Here is a 12,374-nt window from a genome sequence, read left to right as displayed (position 1 = left end):
TTAATTTAAAAAAGATATATTGATCAATAAATCATTACAATTATCAATCAATTAATTAATCAAACAATTATTTAATGAATGAATGAACGAATAAATGAATAAATGAATGAATAAATGAATCAATAAACCAACCAATCAATCAATCAATCAATTAAACAATCAATCAATCAATCAATCAATCAAACAATCAAACAATCAATAAATAATTTAATGAAAAAAGTAAAGAATTGTTAAATCAATCAATCAATCAATCAATCAATCAATCAATCAATTAATCAAATCAATCAATCAATCAATCAACTAATCAATCAATCAATCGATCAATCGATCAATCAATCAATCAATCAATCATTTATTACTTTACTAATCAATCAATCAATTAATCAGGGGGTTAATGCAGTTATTAATCAATCATAAACTCAATTAATGAACAAATCAAGCAATCAAATAAATGGGAACAGTCAGGGTAGATTTTCTTAATTCCGTTGCAAATTTTATAAGTCTAATTCCATTGCAAATTTTATAAGTCTAATTCCATTGCAAATTTGAAAAGTCTTACAGTATTAAGTAACTTACTATTAAATTGATTTGCTTAGTTATACAGATTTTAACATTTTAATAGAAGGTCATGAGGTGTTGCCAACGTATGTTTGTCTCATTCTTTTGTATAGTGTCCAACATAACATGAAACGGCACTCGTCTTCTATCATATTTGAAGAACAACATTTGCATTTTCTGTCAGCTCTGGCACTACCAGAACATCTGGCAGTATCAGAATATATAAACGAGTCCCTTAAACAGTCCCGGAATGCCAGTACCCAAGAAGGCTGTAGGAAACTGTAAATGTTATATTCACATAAAATTGCTGTGTGACATTAATTTTCATGGGAGCTCTTCCATTCTTGAAAAATCTGTAAGATTTGATAAACGAAATCTTATTATCAAATAAGAGGATTCGTTAGAATGGACAAACAAGAGTCGTTATCTCGAAAATTTTGATTAAAAAACACACTCTTTTTTTCTTCAAGCCAACATCAATATTCAAAGTGATCGGTTCACAGATGAGAACTTTCATCGCGAAAACAATCCTTGGCCAAAATTTCAACTGGACGGAATTATGTATTACGGTGCAATGCTTAAAATTTGGCCAATGATTGCATCATTTTATACAAACAAATCTAGAATAGTTCACACCTGTAGAAGCAGATAATAGCATATAGTAATTTATAGGCTTAGAAATATGTCCATATCTTTTCTGTCAAAAAAGTAATTTAAAATTTAACCGCACTTACTTGTTTGTTTACATCGTCTCGGAATACTCCCTGAATTATAAAAAAACAACAACGTTACACCCAATACTGAAAAGTAACGAAACTATAATTCATTGAAAAATATAAATAATAAGAAGAAAAACAACCTCACGATACAAGTTTAAAATGAAGAAATGTGATTTGTGTCCACTTGACACACTTATATAAATTTCGTTCACCAATTTTGTTGCCTCAGCCAATCACACGTCAGCTTGATATCACGTGGCAATTAAACAGCCAATCATGATACCTGTAGCCACAACTGACAAAATATTTTTGGCGTGGACGAAAGCCTCGTCATTTATTTTATAAGATTTTTCAAAAACCACCACCACCATCTCCAGCCGGAACTAAAGTTGTATCTAGGAACTATTTTATGATATGTACAGTGCAACAATCTTTCATTACGTCCTTCTTCGCACGTTGACATCAAAAGCCGCAATATCGATTATGTTTGTTTTCAGTTCAAATCATTTCATGCTAAAAATGTTTAAAAAACATTTCTTTTGTTCCAAACAAATATTATAACGTATGATTGTTTACTTTATAAAAACATCAAATATGCACACTGCCTATTATATATTGAGGGCATTCTATGCCAAATAAATCAAACCGTGTATGGTGTAAATTCTTCCACGTCGTCTTGTATTTGTGCTTTTCTGTTCCATACTTGGGACAATAGTACAGAACATTCGGTAAATGCATATCTTGTAGTTTTATTATATAATAAAAGCTGCTCCGTAATGAATTAAGAAACCGGGATACATAATTAAACAAACGTATTCAACAGAATGTCCAATCAATGTCTTGCCAGCACGACATTTATTTTTGAATGTCCAATCTTGTGCAAATGCGCCATTCATGTTATGTAATTCCAATGCCCAATGCACGACATTTATTTTTTAAATGTCCAATGTCAAATTTCCTGCTAGCACGACACTCATTTTTATGAATGTCTAATGTCGCGCCAGAACGACATTTCTTGCACACCGGACGTGTGTTTCCGACCATGTGACCTGTGCTGGAAAAACTCAACTTACACCCCCCCATCTAAGATGAGCCACGCGCAACAACGCGTCATTTCTTATTTCTTTTATTGTATGGTTTGTGAAAAGAATATTATGCCATTTCAATAAAGCGGAAATTTTTTTTTAAGTATACAACACTTTTAATTAAAATTGGAAATAAATAATCGTAAAAGCGCGATATTTTAAGGAACTTTTTGACGTCGATAGTGATTTTAAATTACTGCGCTTTATGACGTCAGTACACAACGTCGCACGCGCTTTTTGGTGAAATGTACAAAAGTGCATTTTCTACGTCAATTTTTCCACAAATTCATAATTTTATGTATGCAAGAAAAAATATCAATCATGTTTTTCCGGTCCGGATCGAAAAATCCGACCCTCGGGCACGCTGCGTGACCGGTAACTCGGCAAGCCTCGTTAACGGCTTACGCGCGTGCCCTCGGATCGGATTTTTCTATCCGTACCGGAAACACATGATAGATACTTATATTCTTACACCGCCATGTAAGATGAGTCACGCGGAACAACGCGCCACTTCTTATTTCCTTTATTGTATGGTTTATGAAAAGTATATTACGCCATTTTAATAAAGCGCAATCAAATATATAAGTATGCAATACATTTTATTAAAATTGAAATTACATAATCGTAAAAACGCGATTTTTAGAGGAACCATTTGACGTCAAAATTACGTTAAAATTGCTGCGCTTTAGAACGTCAGTTAACAACGTCGCACGCGCTTTTTGGTGAAATGTACAAAAGTGCGTTTTCTACAAGTTGATAACTTTAGATATACCAAAAAAATAATATCAATCATGTTTATCCGGTCCGGCTTACGCGCGTGCCCTCGGAAACACTTGAAAGATACTTATATTATTACATATTACATTTAACGTCGTGCTGGTTTTGGACATTCGAAAAATCAATGCTGTTTTGTGTCTTTTTAATGTTCTATTTTGAATGTCCTATTTTTTAATTTCCAATGTCTAATATCGTGCCAGCACGACATTCATTTTCCAAACTATCCAATGTCTTAAATATAAAATAATCACCACAGGTGGCGCGAAGCCATCAATCTGATTCTTGTATAAAAGGGTCTAGGTTACTAAATATGCAAAAAACATCTTCTATACACCGCCGCAAGGTTTGGCTAAATATGCCAATTAACTTCCGGTCTAAATCTATTAATCAAAGAACAATGCAGTGACTTAATATATGAACACATGAACACTCCATATTATGATGATTCGAACAAAAAGTTCAATAAAAATACTATGTATATTATGACATTTTGAAATATACTGCAACGCCATTGGTCCAGGAATAATTTCAATCAAATGTTTTATTTTAGAGTTATTCCATATATATTATCGGTTTTGTATATCCTTTGGTACAGTTTGCCCATGCAGTTTTTTCATAAAATGGAAATGTGAATTTATAAGCCTTGGTGTTACAAACGCATTCAGAAACTGTAGTACCAGACTTCCTGTGCTCGACAGTAATTGTAGGTTCCCATACACAGCGCAGGGACAGGTCGCCAATAACTTGTCTCGTGATTGATGGGCGAATTTAATTGTACCAAGGCGACTATATTGTAAGACTGACAAAGTGGCGCCAACCATCAGCACTGTTTGTCATCAAATGAATGGTTTGACTTTAAGTCACCTATTTAAGGCACAAAGCAACAAACGTTTCTTACGAAAATTTTAGCTCAGCTAATTAACACATTGCCGGCATGTTTATGTGTTGGTTTCACTCACAGGGGTTTCTCTTGAGAAGAACAAGAACAACAACCCTTTATATAATTTATAGACAAGGGTAACAACACATTTTGTCCAATTCTCAAAATTATGAAATTAACAAGGTATAAGAGTTAAAACAATGTTGTTGTTTTTATTTCTTATAAGTGACTAATATTAAAAACAAAAGACTTTTAAATGACTGAACTCTCCAGAATACTGAGTAATCAATACAAATATGAGCATGACTGCATTCATACACACATGCGCGAAAATCCAAAATACGAAATTTACTAAGTAAAATCATGTTTTGTGCAATGTTGTTCGCAAATAAATATCCAGTTCAATTAGAAATTCTTATGTGTGGACTCCGTGCACTATATACGTGGTATATAAATGAACTGCAACACTAGAATTGACGAAAGTCACAAATCCAGTTTAGGTTTGGTTTTTCATCGGCCATTTTGATTCCTGACCACACCTGTTGTATAAAGCGATTTCATTGGCTGACTTCTGCCCACACTTGAAATGGTGTGTTTGATAAACTAACAGTGGTGTGTGAAAATTCGTTGTATTGTTTTCTTGCTTGGTCAAATGCGAATGCAATGTGAATATTTTACCTTTTTTTAAAACCTGTACATATGGTCTATGTCCATTGCTGTAGCTTCGAAAGAGAATAGGTCAAATGGTCATATTAATGTCATCCATGAAAATTTGTTTCCAAAATTGTACAACTGGTCCAAATTTCAATGCTGCAGCCTCTAAAAACGTATGTTTTTTTTTAAGTATTTTCTTACACAAGTCTATGAAAAACAGCTGACACTACCCGCAGTTTATTGGGTCTATTGACATAAAAACAATTTGGTCACAACAGTTCAGCATGAGCACTTTCTATGAGTTAAACATAACAAAAATGATGTTTTAGATGTCATTGGTAAAACTGAAATATTACTCTATTAATCTACACATACAATTTAGTTGTATCAATGTATTATTTACAACAGGAAAAGAAGCATTTTCACATTGCACGCATATATAAGCCTGACCCTAATTTAAGTGTCATTTTCAATATAACTTTGAAAACGTTGATGACTACAGTACAATTTCCATGAAAATGAAGTATGCCAATGATTCCGTGTAGGTAACATTTGCGTTTGGTTTGATATTATTATCTGCATAGAAGTTGTAAGATGATTTTATTATATGTCAACATTCCATCCTGTCTTTCTAACATTCTGTCTGTCTTTATACTTCGTGATTTTGTACACCGTTTTATGACTGATTTGGTAGTGTTCTTTCATTGAAGGATGCAATGAATTGTGCATGATACTCCAATGACACTACAACGATCTAACACATTGACAAGACACGTTTACACAGAAACAGTTACATCCATTCGCTGCACACGAATCTCACACATAATACCATGCAACCATTAATAACCAGCAGTCACTTAACGGCGGGCGCCACGACAAGGAGGCCGAGTGTGGAGGCGAACGTAGCCAGGAGGAAAATGAAAAAGAGTATGCGATCCACGGCTTGAGCGACCCGTCGCCATTCCTGGATTACCTCGTAGTCTCGATCCTCCTTCTCGTGCTTTTCAAGAATACGCTTTAGTGAATGCAGGATCTCCTCGTTTGTCTTCGATAAAGGCGAGGTCGTCCGATGCCGACCCTTCCGGTTGTTATCGTGCTTGTTCGGTGACGTCTGTTTGTGGTTTGGGTGTAATGAAGCACTTTCTGTGTGCGGATTTGGGTAAATGTTTTGTGTTGTTGAACTAAACTGACTAGTTTGAGGATTATACTGGAAATACTGTTGTGTTTGTGACACTGGAGAATTCGCAGTAACAGATTTACTATTCTGATGACTTGTTGAGTATGAAGAATGATTACAAGATGAAGATGTTGTATGCTCCGCACGCACAGGATGATATATTGTCACCCCAGGCACGTTTAGACAATCACCTTCCTGCTCTTTTGAGGTTACCCGCTCCGAGTCAACGGAATTCGTTTCATTACATTGCTCATTACTTTCTATCTTGGATTCATTCTGAAGCGCCTGTTGAATATTGTCAAGAGTTATTTTAAGGGAGACATTTTTGATGAACTGTTCCTCGTTGTCATAGAAGCGCCTATGATCACGTGTTGCTTCTTCCTGGAGACAGAGGTAGGGCGCCATTTTGTTGACGAGGATTTCCTTGATCCAGCGTGGCACGGCGCGCTTGTTGGGGCCCCGGTGGTGTAGATTGAGCACGAACACCGTCATGATTACCGACATGGATGTCAGTCCCATCACGATTGTCAAATATATACCTGCAGTAAGAAAGCAACATGGTGTAGTAAAGTGTGTATGTCTTTGAGCGACTATAGTTCAGATTATCTTCTTCCAAAGGAAAATGTTAATTTACAAGTAAAAACTTATCCCAAACACTTTCAAAATTATAAGCGAGTGTCTTTTCTGTTTGTGAACAAAATGTATAGCTTAATTATTTAATAATAGAAAGAAAAGCCTTTTAGTTTCACAGGATTGCCAGAAGGCGCGGCTGGCTAGTTTACTCACTGATGAGAGGCACGAACTCGGATGTCTCTGGCAGGTTTTCCGCCACAGCCAACATGAAGACGGAGAATGCCAGCAGCACAGTGATACCTGAAGTGAGAGGGATGCCAGTCGGTCTTTTACAAGTATATACCATGTCTCATTAGAAGATCTGCTAGAATATGTCATGTAATGGCCGATGTCTCTATCGTATCGTTAAAACTAGTGACCCTGTTACTTTTTACACATGTATGATTATCATGAATGCCGTTATGTTGAAAGCTAAATATATGTTTATGTTTAAGTTTAATAAGTATATTGTACTGACGCATATAGATAGCAAACGGTAGTGCAGTATGTTGATTTTCAAAATAATTGCGTAAAATTACCATTTCAAATGGAAGTTAAACACACTGACATAATTTTGATAATAAGACAAAAATCGAAAACAAACCACAAACTCTTTGTCATGCTTTTTACACAATATCCCCAATAAGTGTGATTGATAATAATTTCCTACGTCACATGCAATATCATTTTGACAATCAACTGAAATAGTACATTCGTGATACGAACAATCGATTGTGAAAGGATGAATGTTCAGAAATAATGAACTATGTCATAAACGCAGAAATACCGTATGTGAATAACGACCCATTTATGGCAAGAAACACCGCGCTCATTAAAGGAACCCATTAAGGATTTGCTGGTAGAAATCATCACAAAATGTCTCACCAAGGGCGATCTTTTCCCCGGAGTCAGGCGGCAAGCAGAACACGAGCAGTGTTAGCGCGGACATCATGATGCACGGAAAGATCACATTATACATGTAATAGAGGGTGCGACGCCGGATGTGAATGTAGAACTTGACGTCCGGGAACGGCTCCGGGCAACAAGAGTACGTGACCACGTTCCGCTCGATCCTTATACTGACCAACTCCCACTCACCGTTGTTCACATAATTACTTAGATCGACTTGCTCCGTCCGGTTCGTTATATCCACCTGAAACGAGCAAAACTATGAGTCGTTGACAACTACCTGAATACCTACTCTATGAGAAATCAATCAATAATTCAAAAAATCATTCAATCAATCAATCAACCAATCAACCAATCAACCTATCAATCAAACAATCAATCAATAAATTAATCAATCGATAGATCAATCAATCAATCAAGTAATAAATGAATTAAGCCATCAATCAATACACACACGCACGCACGCACGCACGCACGCACGCACGCACGCACGCACGCACGCACGCACGCACGCACGCACACCAATCAATCAATCAATCAATCAATCAATCAATCAATCAATCAATCAATCAATCAATCAATCAATCAATCAATCAATTAATCAATCAATCAATCAATCAGTCAATCAATCAATCAGTCAATCAATCAAATAACCAATTAACCAGTCAAACAATCAATCTAGCAAACATTGAATGAATAAATCATTCAATCAATATAGCAAACGCTGAATCAATCAATATATCAATCAATCACTTTAATGCACTTTACAAACAATCTGAAAACCCATCAATAAATCAATCACTTTATCAATGGGCTTCATTACATTAATATATAATAGAACAGAGTTGTATAATTTCAATCACGAGGTTTGTGGGTAAGGTGACTGTGTTGCATTTTGTTGTCCAGTACAACGTTTTATTTTTAGCGTTCGTAAACGTGAATATCATTTTAGTTAGCTTTCCGATAAAGGATTTAATGAGTAGACAAAATAAAACATGTCATGTGTATAAATAAAACAAAATCACTATCCGATGTTGTACACTCAATTATTTACCTGAAAACCATCGTACGTCCACGAGCCAAACTTCATGTAGCATTCCTGTTCGTCAAAGGGGAAGTAGGTGACATCCACCTTACACGAGCTCTGAAGTTTGGTCGGAATTGGCCAGAAAATGTTACCATCGTAACGCACCATCGCGTTAGCCGGCATCAAACCGTCCGTGTATTCTGCGGCGCTGAAAATGCCGTGAGCGACATACATATTAAATATGTTAATATCCTTGAGGAGTCTGTTTGAATATATAATATAACTATGGATTATAAACGACACAAAAGCATCGTATATTGATAATGATTGATAAGTAGCATGTGACATATTGAATAAGACACGCACTTTAAGTCACATAAACAATGACCAGTCCCTCTAATCTATACGCAACTATGTCTGTAACAGGTTAAGTATTCTTGACATGTATATGAAAGCCTTCTGGAGATGTCTCATACTGTTATTGAACGGACGACACGATTTTGAAGTACAGCTTTCATCCTCCAAATTGATTTTTTTGTTATGATGCTTTGACAACATTTGTCTTCTAGAACCACCTAAATACGATTAGAAACGCAATTGCATTTTTAAAGAGATTCTCTCGAAAATAAGCATCAGCACGCATCATCCATTAAATCGACATGAACACACTTGATTCCAATATATTGTTACTGTTGTGTTTTTTGTTCATTCAGAATATTATTTATACATTTCTTGGAGAATGCAAGATCTCAATAACTTAGTTTTACGATCGCGAACGCTTTACAATGTCACTAATCTTTGAGAGGACATCAACTGTTAATTACTTTAATTTTTACAAAGCATTCCGTTGTCAAGCATGTTTCGAATAATGACAGACGACATTTGAAGAAAAGGGTACATGGCAGTTATAGAGACGTGTAACACCAGATGATACCCTTAAACAGTTATCCCGCGTGTTAGATTTTCATAATAGAACCTAAATACTTGTTGTAGAGGACGATGTCCGGGAGCCAGAGTTTGTTACAGGGAACCCTCAGCGTCGTGATGTTGGCGAACTCGTCCGGATCCCACCGCATAAACTCGTCAACCCACTCCTACAAGACAAGTAGATGGTAGCGTGATTTCAGTCACATATTTCATGCATATTGAACTTATCCTTGCACACATTAAGCATGTACATGTATCTAAAGAGCACGGTCAAGTTTATATAAAGATAAGTAAGGCTAAGATCGGCCTAATTTCTCGGCGTATATCCCTTTTTAAGCGTAAACTGCGTTCCAAGAAAAATATCGTTAGCATATATATCGTATATATTCTGCCCGTAACTAACGGTCATTCCTAGGGTCTCATAAGCAGCGTATGATTAACGATTAAGATATCGTTATTGAAACAGGGCTTATAAAACTATAAAATGGGTTTATACATTTAAACGGAACCCATTCCACAAGAAGTAACGTAAGAACACTAGCATGAGAGTACCATAGATAGCAGTTCCAGTCATTGATGGGGAGTTTTCCAAAGCTATATGCATAATCATTGTGAATATAAAATTATTAAGCTATGCTTTCACCATTTCTGACTGATACCGCATCTTTTGCCATGGGTAGAACATTCAGCTGCTTTGAATCACATTAGCTAGACATCAACTGTTCTTTGTTTCCCATTCCTCGACATAGTTATATAATATTTGATTCATAATTCATATGCATGTAATTGTATTATTATTGTAAAATATACACCTCGATGTTTTTCAAGGCTAGGAATTAAAGAAATACTGACGTCATTATAGTATTGACTAGCTTTGAAATTCAATTTAAAAACGATCAAAAACAAATAACAATTTTTTTTGACACGTTGTAAATATTCGCTTTAAATTGTCATAGGCTATACATATTATGGCCTTAGACATGGGAGTCGCTGGTCCGAAACTGGTCTCTGATCTAACGACAACATTAGGCACCAAGACGGAACTTAAAACAACATACAGAGTGCATTTATAGTGTAGACAAATCTTAATTAACATATCAATCTATTGTGACTTTGGTTCTTGACTTACATAGCCCAAACTTCTTAACTATCACGTATTCTTTTTTCGTTTGTGAGCAGAAAAGCCTGAACTGAAGCATAGTATATCATGCCAAATCACGCCATATGGTTTTATATACAAGATGATTTGCCACACAGAAAGCAGTGATCATCTCTAGAGGTTCTTAGAAGTTTATGTAAAAGCTTTCCTTGGGTTACGAATAATGGTAAAAATAAACCATAAAGGCCCTTAAAAGTGTTCGTTTCGGTTATTTAATAAATTTACATTTGTAAATGTAAACATGACAGTTGTATTCACATACCTCTAATCAAGAGAGAGAGAGAGAGAGAGAGAGCGAGAGAGAGAGAGAGAGAGATGTGAACTTGAGATTATTGTATTAGTATTATTGTGAACTGACTTAATATCTTGACTTTAGCCAACATTTAAGGCTTTCAATGAATTACATTTGTTATTCACTGAGATCAATTATGACCCCTTAACCCAGATCGTGGTTAAAGGTAAGGCGTGTTGAAGCCGCCTATTGATTCAAATGTTGGAGGAAGCAGAACTACAATACTCGTTGTTTAAGAATTTAATGCGAGTTTAATTTTGGCATAATGAATTGTTTACATTTATGAAGATTGATATATTTATACCGGAACGAAGCAGTTATAGCCCTTAAACCACATATATGAAACATTGCTATTAACCAATATGAATAATTAAATAGTAAATAAATGCGTGCACTTGTAAGTAATGCGAAATGACCTTTTTGTTTGAGTCTTAGTTTTGTAAGCGGATGTAAATAGTAGGACCTTACATATTCTCTATGTTTATGAAGTCTACTGACCTAGTTTCATTTTCAAATATCGATATGTGACATGCCCGAATGAGTATATTCAACAGGCAAAAGTTTTAACAGTCAATTTTGGCAAACGACGTAAATAAAGCTGTTTTAAAACGAACTTCGCGTTAACCACATTCTAAAACAATGGCAACTAGCTCAGGACGAGTTCTATATCGAAATGGAAAAATCTACACAGTGGATAAATCATACGAATGGTGGAAGTGTCCAAAAGAAGCGATGTTGATAGACAATGGAAGGATAGAGTGTATAGGCTCCAACAAGGAGATGGAAGCGTATACTGTACCCGGCTGTAAGATCGTCGATCTGAAACAAGCAGTGGTGTTGCCGGGGATACATGACGTTCACATGCATCCTCTTGAAGCGGGGTCCCCCGTGGGCGGCACAGTGGAATAACCTGCAGATACTGACCCCGAAAAGATGATCAGAGTAATAAAGAGCAAGAGGAAAAAGCAGATTGGAACCAAATGGGTACTTGGTCATGGTTACTCGTTACACAATATGTTAAAACATATTGAAAAAGGTGGCAGGTTTCCGAAATATATTCTGGATGAGGCGCTTGGAGATACACCGGGCATAATGATGGAAGAAACGTCCCATTCTGTATGGGTAAACTCAAAAGCTCTTTCCCTCGCCAACATTGATACTAGCACGCCTAATATACCAGGCGGCATAATAATGAAAGACAGCAAGAGCGGTGAACCCAATGGCATATTGCTAGAAAATTCTGGTAATGCGATATTAGATATTGCTATGGCACCCTCTCCAGAGCTTGAAAAACTCGACTATCAAGGACTTATCTGGAGTCTTCGACAGCTGTCAAAACACGGTATAACATCAGTTTGTGATGCCCGATGCTACTGGAAAAGTAATCACCACAAGGCATGGATGAAAGCTCAGGAAGACGGAAAACTAACTGTGAGAGCCATTTTAGGACTTTGGGCCTATCCGCATCTCAATGACGAGCTTCAGATATCGGAAATGAAAAGACTTTTCAGAGACAATCCAGATGAATTGCTTAGAATTTCGCAAGTAAAGCTCTATTCAGACGGACTTCTCGATTCGACAACTGCAGCTGTCATTGA

At 36.1% G+C, this 12,374-nt stretch overlaps 1 protein-coding gene across 1 annotated transcript in view; it reads right to left on the bottom strand.

The window, feature by feature from the left end:
- Positions 1-5,526: 5,526 nt before the first annotated feature.
- LOC128226342 (acetylcholine receptor subunit alpha-1-A-like) overlaps positions 5,527-12,374 on the bottom strand; it is a 52,091-nt gene continuing 45,243 nt past the window's right edge. Inside the window, exons 5-9 of the mRNA XM_052936225.1 lie at positions 9,383-9,492; positions 8,426-8,606; positions 7,348-7,615; positions 6,637-6,723; positions 5,527-6,389 (exon numbers count right to left, since the gene is read on the bottom strand). Of these exons, the coding sequence (XP_052792185.1) occupies positions 5,527-6,389; positions 6,637-6,723; positions 7,348-7,615; positions 8,426-8,606; positions 9,383-9,492 (1,509 nt within the window). The remainder of the gene's footprint in view (positions 6,390-6,636; positions 6,724-7,347; positions 7,616-8,425; positions 8,607-9,382; positions 9,493-12,374) is intronic.

The sequence above is a fragment of the Mya arenaria genome, chromosome 3 (genome assembly GCF_026914265.1).
Source record: "Mya arenaria isolate MELC-2E11 chromosome 3, ASM2691426v1".
Lineage (NCBI taxonomy): Eukaryota > Metazoa > Mollusca > Bivalvia > Myida > Myidae > Mya > Mya arenaria.
The sequence above is the reverse complement of the archived record's forward strand: the minus strand, read 5'-3'. Positions and strand labels throughout refer to the sequence as shown.